The sequence below is a fragment of the Puma concolor genome, unplaced genomic scaffold (assembly GCF_028749965.1).
Source record: "Puma concolor isolate L17-30 unplaced genomic scaffold, mPumCon1.1.hap2 unalloc_scaffold_31, whole genome shotgun sequence".
NCBI lineage: Eukaryota > Metazoa > Chordata > Mammalia > Carnivora > Felidae > Puma > Puma concolor.
Window position 1 is genome coordinate 21,113 of NW_028240238.1, and position 15,098 is coordinate 36,210.

A 15,098-nucleotide genomic window follows, 5' to 3' on the forward strand; every position below is an offset into this window, starting at 1 on the left:
TGTAGAAGTTATCACAAATGGGCAGAGACGTCCTAGAGTTGGCTGGCTTGTCCCCTACCTGCTGAAGGCCACGCTGTGTCCAAGTCCTTTGCTTTCTGAAACTCACACAGGGTGCGGGTTGTGTCCGTCTTCTGTGGACACGCAGGAAGGCTGCTGAGTAAACGAGCAGCAGGGGGATCGGTGCTTCCCTGGGCTGTTACTGGTCTCTTCTTTTCTTTGCGTTTTAACTTCCTTTTGTGTATAGACACTTGCTCTACGTAAAAGAAGAGAGAATTGCGTATTGACCACCGCATACCTGCCACCCAGCTTCAGTGATGACCGTGTCGCTGTGCCTTTCGTCTGCACATCCCCTCCCCTTTTTGATTGCTGGTGTAGTTTAAAGCAAATCTCTGTCATCGTGTAATTTCAGCCATAAAGGCTTCTGTATAGGTTTCTACTGGGAAATGACATTTTTTTTTACACAAAAACCTCAATTACATGCCATGTTCATGCCTGACAGGCCCACGTAGCAATAATACCTTCATCCTCGGGCCATGTTCAGTTTCCCTCAACTGTCTGAAAAGATTCTTTTTAAGTCGTTTTGTTCAAATCAGGGTCCTTAAGTGGTTACATGTGGCACTGGATTGGTATGTGTCTGTGTCTGTTTTACTCTTTTAAGTTCCTCTGTCTCTTTTTTTAAATGATCATCTTTTTCATTTTAATTCCGGTGTAATTGACATACAGTGCTACGTTAGTTTCAGGTGTAGGATATGGTGACTCAACAGTTCTACCTGTTACCCGGTGCTCATCACAATACGTGCACTCTTTAGTCCCGCTCACCTCTTTTCCCCACCCCCACCCACCTCTCTCCTGATAACCATTGATTTGCTCTCTGTACGTAAGAGTCTGGTTTTTGTTCCTTTTTCTCATTCTTTGTTTTGTTTCCTAAATCCCACGTATAAGTGAAATCATCTGGTATTTGTCTTTCTCCGACCCTTGGCATCATACCGTCTAGATCCATCCATATTGTTGCAGATGGCAGGATCTCATCCTTTTTTATGGCTGCATAATCTCCCATTGTGTATACACCACACCTTCTTTGTCCGTTCATCTTTTCATGGGCACTCGGGCTGCTTCCGTGCTTTGCCTGTCGTCAGTAATGCTGCTATAAACATAAGGGTGCGTACAGCTTTTCAAATTAGTGTTTTCATAATCTTTGGGTAAAAACTCAGAAGTAGAATGACTGGGTCATATGGTAATTCTATTTTTAGTTTCTTGTGGAGCCTCTGGACTGTTTTCCACAGTGGCTGCACCAGTGTGCATTCCCACCAGAAAGTTTGTAACCTTTGACCGTCTTCTCCCCCATTTCCCCCACACCCCAGCCCCGGACACCTGCCAATCTGATCTATACTCCTGTGACGTTGGCCTTTTAGATTCCACATGTAAGTGAGATAATATAGCGTTTGTCTTTCTGTGTCTAGTTTATTTTAATTAGCAGAATGCCCTCTAGTTTCATCTGTGTTACCACAAATTAGCAGGATTTCCTCCTTTTTTAGGACTGGACTTCTGTTTCATGTTTATTTTTGAGAGAGAGAGACACAGAGCATAAGCAGGGGGAGGGGCAGAGAGAGAGGGAAACACAGATTCTGAAGCAGCTCCAGGCTCCGAGCTGTCAGCACAGAGCCCGACACGGGGCTCAAAGTCACGAGCCGTGAGATCATGACCTGAGCCGAAGTCGGACATGTAACTGTGACTGAGCCACCCAGGCGCCCCACGGACTGAATAATATTCTGATATTATATCTCCTCTAGTTTGTATACATACATGGTGTGTGTGTGGCATTTTCTTGATTCATTCATCTACTGACAGACCACTTGGCTCTTGTGAATCATCTTTGCTGTGTCGATAGGGCTTTAATATTGGAGAGCTGATAGGACATTAATATGCAAGAGTAGCCATAAGAGGACATTTTGCTCTTATGATGCAATCGTGTCACTAGGAATCAAAGGAAGGGGGGTGTACTCACCCATCCGCCAGCTTAACGATTAGAATTTGAAGTCTGACGACGAAATTCAAACCCTAGGGCACAGATTATCACAGACAGCGCGTGTTGAAAAGTATTTTAAAGGCAGTGCGCTTTAACCTCCTTGTTTCGCAAATGGGAAGACGAAAGCTCGGAGGCACGGGGGGAGGAAAACCCGCGATAAGCTGCCCGTGTTGTGCATCGCCTCCTTGTTCCCACGGGTGACACCCCGTCCAGCCCAGAAGAGGTGGGGAACAGCTGTTCGTTCCTCTCCGCCCCACACCCAGGCCTCGGGAACGGCTGTGCTCTCCGAGGTGCGTGGTCAGAGCAAGGGGTCTGCCCGTGTATCGTGTTTATAGGGACTCCTGTCGGGTGACTGAGAACCCAGCTTGAGACCAGCTACAGTTCCCCTCCCCAGAAGAGAGAGAAAGTGTTCAAAGAACGAATTGGTTCGCGAACACCGTGTGTCTAGCGTGAGGTTTTTAGGCAGGAGGGTCTCTGTGTGTCCGGATCGAGGGATTCAGACGCTGTCCTCATGACTTAATCTGTGTCTCTTAGCCTCGCTCTCCTTTGGGTTAGCCTCAGTCTCCGATAAGCTAAAAAAATGTACAACAAATGTTTCTAATTACTGGTGAGGAAGAGAGAGAGAGAGAGTATGTTAGGACGGAATCTTTTCTCTGGAGTTCCTCAAAACTGGCAGCAGTCAAGTTAGGATGCTGTTTACAGATGGTGAGGGAACAGCATAGGCTTTTGCAACCCCATACGGCCCTGCCACGCTTTGGGGGCATCGGGCTTTCAGAGTGCTCTTGATTTTTTCTGCCGGCCTTGCCCTGACACCGGGCTGTCTACCCGAGCAGAGGACCTGGGCAGTATCTGCAGCCGGACCGCAACTGGGAAGTTACGACTGATACGGCGTGCGCAGTACGGAGCCACAGCACCTGGTCGGGAGGCCTGTGGTCTGCGTGTGGCTGGGTGCAGCCAAGCCAACAGGGTGCCCGGGTTAAAGGGGGGGAGGCGGACCCCAGGTAGGAGGCCCGGCAGAGGCCAGAGCGGAGAACGCACCTCCCGCAGAGCCCGATCCGGGGGCAGACACGGGAGTGGCAGCACTAGGTGAGGGTCTCGGAGGAGCGGCCGGCAGTCTTGCGGCTGGTGTTCAAGCGCAAGAAGGAAGGCGTGCCGGCGGGCTTCCGTTCTGATGCCTTGGGGTCCCGCGCGTTAGTTCCTTTCTGTCATTCTCGCTCCTGGGGAAGCTGTCGCTCCAGACTTCTGCGGGTCTTGCGTCTTCACCCCTTTGCAGCGACGATCGTCAGGGTGGGATTCTGTCAGCCTCTGGGAACGCCTGTGGCACACGTGTGTTCCGGACTGCAGTCACCACAGGGGTTTGCACGCCAGCTGGGGCTCGCGTTTGAGACACACCTGAACTACGGCCCCCTGGCTGCCCTGACGTCCCCTGCCCCTCCTTCACTCAGAGGATCCTGGGCCTGTGAATTGGCTCCAGCCTGGAATTCGTCCAGGCACCGTGACTTGCCGCGGAGAATCAAGTCAAACTTGTGTCCGCTGAAACCTGGAACTTTTCCCGTGGACACGGATGAGAAGATAGCAGGCCACCCTGTCTCTTCCAGCTCCGGGGACACTGGGATCAGGCAGCCACCAGGCCGGGTCATTCCGACGGCGGCTTCAGGTCCGTCCAGGATGCGAGCCACCCCGGCTTCGTCTCTGAGTGTTGTCGTAGCCACATGGCCCTGCCGCGCCAGGCCCCACCCCCACCCCCCGCCGTGCGTTGAGAAACCCCCTTGGATGGGCCTTCCTGGCCCACACCACACACTTGTGCACACGTGCCAGTGCACCCTCCGGGACGTATTTCGCACAACCTTGGTGCAGGGATCGTCTGTGATAATGCAGCTCGGGGATTCTTCTAGAAGAAATCCACTCTAGCAGTCCAGTGTTGCTCAGACTGGAAGAGATACCAGGAAGGTCTGGTGTTTCAGTTGTATTTGAAAAAGCATTGGCCACTTTTGGAACGTACTCCCAAGCCAGCACTAGCCCGTGGAACCCAGCATCTCTGTTGAGTGCACGTTGTTGTGTGAATGCCCTGGGATCTCTTCTGTGCAGGGGAGGGTGTGTGATAGATTGCCAGGATCACCGGTACCTGTGGGCAGAATGACTGAGGGACTGATTCATCCATTCTTTCGTCTGTTCATTCACATCCCTTCATTCCCCAGCCATTCGCTGAGAACAGTGCTTTGCAACGATGTGGGTGGAGCTAGAGAACGTCATGCTGAGCTCAGTCAGCAAAAGACAAGGAGCATATGATTTCACTCATGTGGAATTTAAGAAACGAAACAAATGGAAAACAAAGGGGGGGCTTAAAAAAGAGGAAGAAGGACAAACCAAGAAACGGACTCTTCGCTATAGAGAACACACTGATGGCTACCAGAGCGGAGGGAGGTGGACCATGGGGGAAATAGGTGATGGGGATTAAAGGGTGCACTTGTGATGAGCCCTGGGTGATGCATGGAGTTGCCAAATCATGATATCGGACACCTGACACTGATAATGACACTTACACTGGCATTTAAGGAAGAAGAGGAATGGCGAGTAATCGACCTTTAGGAGCGAAAGGTATCTGTGTGGTTAAGAAAGAGAAAGGGGGCTTGAGACGGTGTCATAGGCAGACAGTGACCGCATTTTGTAGAATGTGAGAGGCCACCCCGTGGGGAGTCTGCTATTCTAAGTGCAGTGGGAAGGACTTTAAGCCAGGATGTGACAGAATTTTATTTTGCTTATAGAACTTACCATGGTTGTTGTTTGGAGAACAGGCTTAGGGCGGCAAGCTTAGTGGTGAGGAAGCTTGTTAGAAGACAGCCTTTGGGTCCTTGGAGAGAAGTCACAGCGGTAGCTTGTGCTGGAGTAGCTAAGATCTAGCGTCCGCCTTTTCCCCAAACCCCTCTACTGCTGGTGTCCCTGCAGCCCAGAGCTTTGGGCTTCTGGGGGCAGCTAACTGGTCCTGCCATGGGGTGGCCATGAGAGCTGCTCCCTCCTGAGCCGGGGGTAGAGTTTGGATCGGACCAGGGTAGTGGCCCCATCGTGGCAGGTGGCTGGAGAATAATAACCTTCGTTTTACCCAGTGCAGCACACTTTTGGCAAACTTTTATGCTACTTTTACCAAATAGCTATATACAACTTCAGAAATAAAGTTGTAATTTGTAACACTTGATATTTTAATAGAAATATACATGGCGCCTATAAATAATTCTTTTTTTTTTACCTTCATTTATTTTTGAGAGACAGAGACAGAGCACAAGTGGGGGAGGGGCAGAGAGAGAAGGAGACACAGAATCCAACGCAGGCTCCGGGCTCTGAACTGTCAGCACAGAGCCCAACGTGGGGCTCGAACTCAACAAACCGTGAGGTTGTGACCTGAGCTGAAGTCCGACACTCAACCGACTGAGCCACCCAGGCGCTCCGATAATTTTTTAAGTTTTTATTTATTATTTATTTTTGAGAGACAGAGAGAGACAGAGCATGAGCAGGGGAGGGGCAGAGAGAGAGGGAGACAGAATCTGAAACAGGCTCCAGGCTCTGAGCTGTCAGCACAGAGACCGATGCAAGGCTTGAACTCACACGCTGTGAGATCATGACCTGAGCCGAAGTCGGAGGCTTAACTGACTGAGCCACCCAGGCACCCCTGTAAATAATTCTATGTCACAGCAATTTAATTTGCAATCAATTTTTTAGTAGATTATATTTAAATAAATGTTCTTTAAAAGCATAATGTGTAAAAGCATAAAATTATATATACACACACACACATAAAGTTATATAATTAATAAAATGTTTTATAAATTAAGGAATTTTTATCTTATTATATTTAATTATGCCCTTTCTTTTTCTTTCTTTCTTTTTTCTTTTTTTTTTTATTAAAAGTACCAAGATACGAATATGCAGGGAGTTGTGTATGAATTAAACAGCTACATCGAACAGCGATTAGATACAGGAGGAGACAATCAGTTACTCCTTTATGAATTGAGCAGCATCATTAAAATAGGTAAGAAATGTTTTATATTCCTTCTGGTAGAACTTTTGAACCAAAGTGTCTTTTATTCTGTTGCAGAAAATGGAAAGAGTAATATACTTATTACAAGGCAAATGCAAGTTATTTATTTGCTTCTGTTCTCGGGCTAAGTTTGAAGTGAAAATACTCTATTCTGAAACGACCAGAATGAGTCAAACCTAAAACTTCCTAACTTACCCAGTCTCAAAAAAGTATCTGCTAGATGTGCAAATGGAATATACTATGCTTTCTAAATAAAGCCTAGTTTCTTTGGAACGTGTAGTTTTGTTGAATTAAATCACATCTTTACGAAGGAAATCCTTAATTTTTAAGCAACACAAAGCATTTTAAATTTATTGGGGCAGATGGCAGATCTACGTACTTTGATCACCTCTTTTCTGATGGGGAAGCTGTGGCAAAGGCAGGCCAAATATTTGACCCAAGGCCGCACGAGTGAAAAGGAGTGAACCGTGAGTCTATAGGCAAGCGATCCTGCGGGAGTAATATCGGTTATCTGCCGTGGGAACTGCCTTCACATGGCCCTGAAGCAGTGTTAGGAGAGTTAAGCCGTGTTCTCTTCGTGAGGCTGCATGGATACGTGCATCATCCTCTTTGGGTGATGCTTGCCTTGATTACTCATTATTATGAATATTGTGTCTGGTATTTTTTAGTACTTTAACAATTAAATCCCGTTCTTAAACGAAACATATTTAACAATAGTTGTAACATTTAAAGTTTCACAAACATATTATTGCGTAGTGCACTGGCTGCTGTGTGCATGTGAGGATGTCACGTCTTAAAGTTTGCAATAGCTGATAAATAATGAATGAAAATGTTCTATGTCATTGAATAAAGCCATAAATTGGTTGGCTCGATTCGCTGCATGACCGTTAATTATGTTAACAAGCCCTTTCACAAGATTCCTCTCTGAGGTCTCACCTTAAAGAATTCATACGTGGTCTGTTCTTCCATTGAGATTAGTTTCTTCCTTTTTTATTACTTTGGCAGCCACAAAAGCTGATGGATTTGCACTGTATTTCCTTGGAGAGTGCAATAACGTAAGTATCTGAATTTAGATTCTGGTGCTCTAGATAAGAACGTGTCATAAGCTCTTTAAAAAAGGTCAGCTGGGCTACAAACCACAGACACATGGCAATTAAGTACTTCAAACTCATTTTGTATTTCGTTTCTGTCTACGGTTGTTGCCAGGTGAAAATCTCACCAGCGTGGCAACGTTTGGGCATGAAATCTCACAGTTTACTTACTGTTTTGGTTTTGGTCTGTCTTATGAATGGCACCTCTAGACCGTTCTGTACAGAAGATGCTTCGGCACTGTGGGCTGGGGTGTCAGGGACGGCGTATGCCCTTTTCAGCACACTGCCTGCAGTAGAATAAAGCAAGGACAAAAGTGGAGCATTTTTTAGGTGAGTTCTTTGGACTTCCTGAAGGCCACTGAAACAGTGTGGGGACGGCGTTACTCCGTGGAGACCCCTGAGCCACGGTGGCCAGAGCTCACACTTCCGTGGTGTGCCTGTCTTAGTGTTGCGTGCCACAGGCTGGAGCCTCTGTTTCTGTTGCAGCTTACTCAGAGCACAGCCCATGGTCAAATGCAGCGTGCATAAGCAGTTCAAGATGTTCAGCTTACTGGCATTTGATTTTTGTTGTGACGTTAAAACCACACACGTAACATCTTAAAAGAATATTCTGAGCCAATAAGAATTACGTTCATAGGTTAACTGTATAGAAAGCATTTATAAATACATTTGGAAGAATTTCACTGTGTATTTCTTATGTGTTAGGCATTGTTCTTGGAGATTTGGGGTTTTCTTTTGCACTGTGATGCTTGTATTTATGAGTAATCAAATGTGTGCTATTTATGGTTTATAAAATGGTAATAGGAATAGAGACGCAAGTATTCCGAGACGTTTAATGGTGCTCGTGAATAATACAGTAACGCAAAGGATGAAAAGTCGTTGCACAAAAATGTTTCCCGGCCGATTCACTGAACCCATCGTTGATCCTTTTTGTTCCCTCCCCTTGCATCGTAAAAATTTACGTTACAGGATTAAAAGCTCTTTGGGGCAAGGACCTTTTCTTACTAATCTTTGCATTCACCCAGCATCTCTCCTAGTGCCTTCCATGTACAGAGACAAGAGTTCCATTAAGTTGAATTATTCAGATAACACTCCTGCTTCCAAAAACTTTAAATGATACTTCAGACACTGGTAGTTTTAAATGGCTAAGTTACTAAAATAACAAAGAGATCTCATTCTTCCCTGTTCATTCTAAAAATTTATTTCTAAAATTTTGGGACTTTTATTTAAAAATTAAGAATTCCGCGGGGCGCCTGGGTGGCGCAGTCGGTTAAGCGTCCGACTTCAGCCAGGTCACGATCTCGCGGTCCGTGAGTTCGAGCCCCGCGTCAGGCTCTGGGCTGATGGCTCGGAGCCTGGAGCCTCTTTCCGATTCTGTGTCTCCCTCTCTCTCTGCCCCTCCCCCGTTCATGCTCTGTCTCTCTCTGTCCCAAAAATAAATGTTAAAAAAAAAAAAAACCCACAATGCAGTAGAGAACTTTTCATCTAAGATAAAGTAAGGATTACTACCAGCAAAAACATAGATGTGGTACAAGAAGCAAAATAAGGTGTTATATCCTAGTGATATAAATTTAATGCTTAAGGATATTTCATATGCCTCATCTTTGTGCTTCTTACTCACTTTTATTATACTTCACATCCTTCAGCAACCTGCTTTGAAACACCTTTCCGTGGGCTGTAAGAAAAAGTACAATTCAGATCTCCAGAAAACCAAAACATTACAAATTATATGATTGTAGAAAGATACATTTCAATGATTTGCTTTAAAAATGCATTTATTTTATAGTTATACGACGTGGACATTTAAAAATATAAATGTTTGTGGTGCCTGACTGGCTCAGTCGGTAAGGATCTGACTCTTGATTTGGGCTCAGGTCATGATCTCTGTCATGAGACTGAACCCCATGTCAGGCTCTGTGCTGAGTGTGGAGCCTGCTTGAGATTCTCTCGCTCTCTCTCTCTCTCTACCCCTGCCCTGCTCATGTGCTCTAGATAGATAGATAGATAGATAGATAGATAGATAGATAGATAGAGATAGATAGATGTTTTCCACAGTGACAAACTTACCCATTCTTTGGAATTACAGACATTTATTAAACTCTCCCATGGTGCCATTCTAAAAAATACATTAAAATATTTCTTCCTTTTTATTCTACTGATGTCCTCTTTCTCCTTCATTATGTTTCCTTGCTCTTATTGCAAAACTAATACCAATCTGAGAGGATAGTATTAGTCACTCAGATTACTATATGGCAATGTAGTGATGAATTTCAGATTGTGTTCCACGAGGTAATGAAAGAATTTCTTTTCAAGTCAGAAGTGCCTTTCTCTATTAATTTATGGCATTTTAAGACAAAACTGTACTACTAAAAGATTAAGAATGGCTCGCACTGACCCATAAAGTCAGGTTCCCTGGAAGGCATGGTGGCATTTATGTGGCATTCACTTACCATCAAGGAGCAGTGTTTTCCTCAGTTGCTTGGCCTCCTTGTCTGTAAGCTCAATCCCCATGTCTTTTAGAGTATTTTGTAGGTCCCTGGAATCAACCTTTTCTCCTTTGAAAAGACAGAATAGTTACAGGTTAAACTATTAACGGACAATCTGATTATTTAACATGATCTAAACATTTACTTTTGCTGCTCTAGTCCTTACTCTGATACCAGAATGAAAAGGAAAGATGGAGTGAAAGATTTTCTAATAAAAAGAGTCAAATGCTAAATAAAAAATAGAATTTGTCCCTCGATATTAGCAAATGGGATGTATCCCTAACACTGGGAATGATATCACATAGTACAGAAGCAAATCTGGTCATATAATTATCCAGAAATAAGGTCAAGAGACGGTTAGTATGATACAAGACACAATTAACAAAGTGTGACATATTTTACTTTACTTTGTTAAAACTATGTAATTAGCTGTTGGTAATGGACTTTTATTTCTACAGCTCCACCCTGCTTTTGCTGTGATCATCTAGGTTTGGGTGTATAAATAAGAGCCAGGCACTTTTACTGAAAAAAAGCATCAAAGAATATATGACTTACAATGAAGAAATAGTCCTTTTGTTTTACTTATAAACCCAGATAATGTTAGATTAAGATGTTGATCAGTAGATGCACATATTTATCAAAATGAATACTGAAAGTATGTGAATCTGTAAAGCAGTAGTAGAATTTTGAGAAAATGCTATTAAAATTTTTAGTGTAAACCACAATTTGTTGCAAATCATTTATAACAAATTCTTGCCTGTAAAAGCTTTCACTTCATCCTTCAAAGTTTTCAGAGCAACTGTATTATCAACTGTAACAGAAAAAACACATAACTTGAAGCTCATAAAATGATATAAAATAGCATAAGAACGCTCTCCTCCCCTTCAGATTATAACAGCATTTTGTTACTGGGCATTTTGTTATGCACTTTAAATAGCCATTCAGCAATTCAAGCTGATTCAAAGAATATGCTTGAATATAGAACAGAAGAAAAGATTTAAAATATTAAAAATATACTTATTTAAAAAATGTAAATTTGACTTTCTATTTCATAAAATATCAACTCTTGAATTTGATAACAAAAAGATGAGATTCAAAAGCGGCCATTTTGGAAAGGCAAACTTTGTTGTCCTCAGAACTTCGCAGACTCTTCTAGTGGCCATGCCACCTGTGTCCAAATACTACATTCTCAACTTCTTTGTCAGTGTTCTTGTCCCATCTACAATCTGGACCTCTTCTGCGTAAAAAGTTCCCTCGTTCCATTCCTTTCATTGCTAACGGTACATAACACCTAAAGCTCAAAATCCAATGGTATCTCACGTGCTCACCACTGACTGGCAGGTTTTCTTTCAGATCTTCAAGTTCCTGGTCTGTGAGCTTGATTCCCATGTCACCTAGAACGGTTTCCAGGTTTTTGATGTCAACTTTCCCTTAATCAGAAAGAGAAAGGCTCGTGAGGGAAATTTAGTGACTCTAAAAAAGTTATTTTTAGATTATTTTTTTAAGAGAGTAAGGGTCTTCTTACCAAGACTTGAAGCTAAAATTTTATTACCAAAACACGAATACCACAAAGCCCAACTCTGGGCAAATATTTATAATACGGAGTACAGTAACAGAATCAACATGGCATTTAAGGTTAATGGTAAAATATAGTCAGTGTTCCAATGGGAATTTAGGTTTATAGTGACTTTGTGCTCACCTGTAATAGCTTTCATTCCTTCCATCACGTCATGCAGATCAACATTCCCGTTTGCTACAGAAGTCCAAAAGAGACATGTAATCAATGACATGAGCTCAGAAAAAGATACACTTTGTTTTTAGAGTATAATAAAGTCCAGCTAAATTTGTCTCACAACATAATTTTAATTGATACCCCTTTAAATCGAAGATCAAGATAAATAGATCCTGAATGCTACCTTTGGTACTCACCATCAACTTGTAGGTCTCCTGACAATCCAGCAAATTCCTCGTCTGTGAGCCCCATTCCCATATTTCCCAAACTAGTATGGAGGTAATTCTTTTTAATCTTCCCATCTTAGGAAAGAGACAGTAAAGCAACACTTGAAAAAAAAAAGTTGTATAATAGTAAAATTTAAAAATGTTTTTTAGGAAAACTATTATTAACTTCAATGACCACATATTATTAAAACAAAAGAAACAAAAGATAAAATATATTTCATGCCTCTGTTATTATTACACTTTGACAAGGCTGAAATCCCAAATAGGCTTTTCCACTTAAAGACTCAAATAGAAAGTCAATGGAGTCAGAACCGCATTTCCTTTAGTCTATTCTTGTGGACAAGCCTACAAAGTAAGACAAGGTTAAGGTGCTGGAACAAACAGAACTGCAGACCACTAACTTAATTACTCTGCATAAAAAGTAGGGTTCTTTTTTGTTTACTGGCTTGACTTATTAGTGATTATTGTAGCTGACCATTGCTTTTCAATAACAACCAGGGTTTTTTGTTTGTTTTTGCCAGGGTTGGTTTTTCTTCTTGAGAAAAAGTTGAAAAAAATCTAAGAAGACAGTGGACTTCCTGCCAAGAGAAAGTGTATATTAACAGCAGGTAAGATGTAGTTACGCTGGGAGAATTATAAATAAAAGCTTATATAGGGCCAAGATTCATGCTTGGATGGTGTACCTGGAGACCTAGATAACATGCCTTATAATTTCGTTTTTTACTTACTTTTGAGAGACTTCATAGCCTTCAGTAGTCTATTACGATATAACTTTCCATTGGCTGTAAGAAAAGTCATAATTCATGTAATGGTAGAATGAATACGAGTTTCACAAAAATAGCATGAACTGAATAATTTCAGAAGCAGAAAATGCAGTCTTGTATCAACATACAAAAATCAACTGTATTGCTATAGAGTTGCAACAAGCAAATGAAAAGAAAACTTAAGAAAGCAATTTCATTTACAAGAGCATGAAAAGCATAAAATGCCTAAGAATAATTTTAACAAAAGAAGTACAAAACTTATACTCTGGAGACTCTAAACCACTATAGAAAGAAATTAAAGAAGACCTAAATAAATGAAAAGACATCCTATGTTTATGGATTGGAAGACTTAATACTGTGAATGTAACAATATTCCCTAAACTGATCCACGGAGTCAATACATTCTTATAAAAAATTCCAGCTGGTTTGTTTGCAGAAACTGATGAGCTGGTCCTAATATTCATATGATAAAGCTCAGGCTCCAAAAAGCAAAAGTAATCTTAAAAAGGAAAAAGAAGTAGGGGACTCACACTTTTGAGTTTAAAAACTACAAAGTGACAGTAATCAAGACAGGGAGGTACTGGCATAAAACTAGATATATACATTAATGGAATAGAATTTACAATCCAGAAATAAACCTTCCAATGTTTGGTCAGCTGATTTTTGACAAAGGTACTTGCACATTCAATGAAGAAAGAACAGTCTTTTTAATAAATGGTGCTGGGACAACTGGACAGTCACATGCAAAGAGAATATTCTTTTGGATCCCTAGCTCACATTTTATACAAAAAGTAACTCAAAATGGATCAAAGACCTAATTGTAAGTGTTAAAACTATAAAAATGTTGAAAGAAAACATGACTGTAAATTTTCTTAACCTTAGATTAGACATTTTTTTAATATATGACACCCAAACACAAGCAACAAAAGAAAAAGTTATACCCTGGACATCATCAAAGTTAAAAATCTTTTGTGCATCAAGGAACACTGTCAAGAAAGTAAAAAGATAATTCACAGGACAGGAGAAAACTTTTGCAATCATGTATCTGATAAGGAACTTCTATCTAGAAAATATAAGGGACTTGTATCTAGAATGTATAAAGAACTTCTACGATTCAATAAGAAGAAGATAACCAAATTTAAAAACGGATGAGGGTTATGAGTGGATTTTTCTCCAAAGGAGGTATACGTTTAGCCAATATTCACATGAAAAGATGCTTAACATCATTAGCAATCAGGGTAATGCAAGTCGAAACCAGAATAAGATACCACCTCATACCCACTAGGATATTATCAAAGGACAGAAGTAACAAGTGTTGACCAGGATGCGGAGGAACTGGGACTCTGATACACCGCTGGTGGAAATGGAAAGTAATGCAGCCTCTTTGGAAAACAGCCTGCACTTCCTCAAAAGGTGAAACACAGAATTACCATATGACCCAACAATTTCTCTCTTAGGTATATACCCAAGACAAATGAAAATATATATCCATGTAAAAACTTGTACATGAACGTTCATAGGAGAATTATTCATAATAGCTAAAATGTGGAAACAATCCAAATGCGCATCAACCAACGAATGGATAAATAAAATGTGTTATATCCATAGAATAGCCTATTATTCAGCAGCGAAAAGAAACAAAGTACAGTTGACTTTAGAAAAACAGAGGTTTGAACTGTGCAGGTCCATTTATACGTGGGTTTTGTTTTTTTTTTTTATAGTATAGCACTGTAAATGTATTTTCTCTTCCTTATGATTTTCTTAAATTATTTTTTTAATGTTGATTTAGTTTTGAGAGAGAGCTGTCAGCACAGATCCTGATGCAGGGCTCGAACCCACAAACCGTGAGATCATGACCTGAGCTCAAGTCAGACGCTTAACTGACTGAGCCACCCAGGTGCCCCACCTTATGATTTTCTTATTAGCATCTTATTTTCTCTGGCTTACCTATTGTAAGAATAGGGTATATAATACATATAACAACAAAATGTACGTTAATTGACTTTACGTTACCAGTTAGGCTTCTGGTCATCAGTAAGCAATTAGTAGTTAAGTTTTTGGAGAGTCAAAAGTTATACACAGATTTTCGACTACACAGGGAGTCAGTGCTCTTAACCCGTGTTGTTCAAGCGTCAACTGTATTAATACATAACAGGACAGAGATAAACCTGGAAAACATTATGTTAAGTGAAACTAGTCACTACGGACCACGTATTATATGATTCTATTTATGTGGAATATCCAGAATAGGGAAACTGATGGAGACAGAAAATAGATTAGTGGTTGCCCAGGGCTGAGGGAGATGGAGAAATTGGGAGGTGACTGTTAATAGGTATGGAATATCTTTCTGGGATAATAAAAATGTTCTAAAATTGATTGTTGTGATGAATGTGGTGAATACATTAGAATTCACTTAATTGTATGCTATATTGGGTTACTTGTACAATATGTGGATGATAATTCGGTAGTACCATTATAAATATTTCACTTATGGGGTGCCTGGATGACTCAGGTGGCTAAGCGTCTGACTTCGGCTCAGGTGGTGATCTCGCAGTTTGTGAGTTTGAGCCTCGCGTCAGGCTCTGTGCTGACAACTCAGAGTCTGGAGCCTGCTTCGGATTCTGTGTCTCCCTCTCTCTCTCTGCCCCTCCCCTGCTCGTGCTCTATCACTCTCTGTCTCTCAAAAATAAATAAACATTAAAAAATTTTTAAAAAATGTTTCACCTAAAATTTTCATCT

The 15,098-nt window shown here is 41.6% G+C and overlaps 1 protein-coding gene across 1 annotated transcript in view; it reads right to left on the bottom strand.

Moving 5' to 3' along the window:
• Positions 1-4,577: 4,577 nt before the first annotated feature.
• The window catches only part of LOC147571280 (uncharacterized), a 41,352-nt gene continuing 30,831 nt past the window's right edge, over positions 4,578-15,098 (bottom strand). Inside the window, exons 17-25 of the mRNA XM_086696452.1 lie at positions 12,324-12,377; positions 11,566-11,670; positions 11,336-11,389; positions 10,965-11,066; positions 10,394-10,447; positions 9,601-9,705; positions 8,772-8,825; positions 7,322-7,746; positions 4,578-4,628 (exon numbers count right to left, since the gene is read on the bottom strand). Of these exons, the coding sequence (XP_086552578.1) occupies positions 4,578-4,628; positions 7,322-7,746; positions 8,772-8,825; positions 9,601-9,705; positions 10,394-10,447; positions 10,965-11,066; positions 11,336-11,389; positions 11,566-11,670; positions 12,324-12,377 (1,004 nt within the window). The remainder of the gene's footprint in view (positions 4,629-7,321; positions 7,747-8,771; positions 8,826-9,600; positions 9,706-10,393; positions 10,448-10,964; positions 11,067-11,335; positions 11,390-11,565; positions 11,671-12,323; positions 12,378-15,098) is intronic.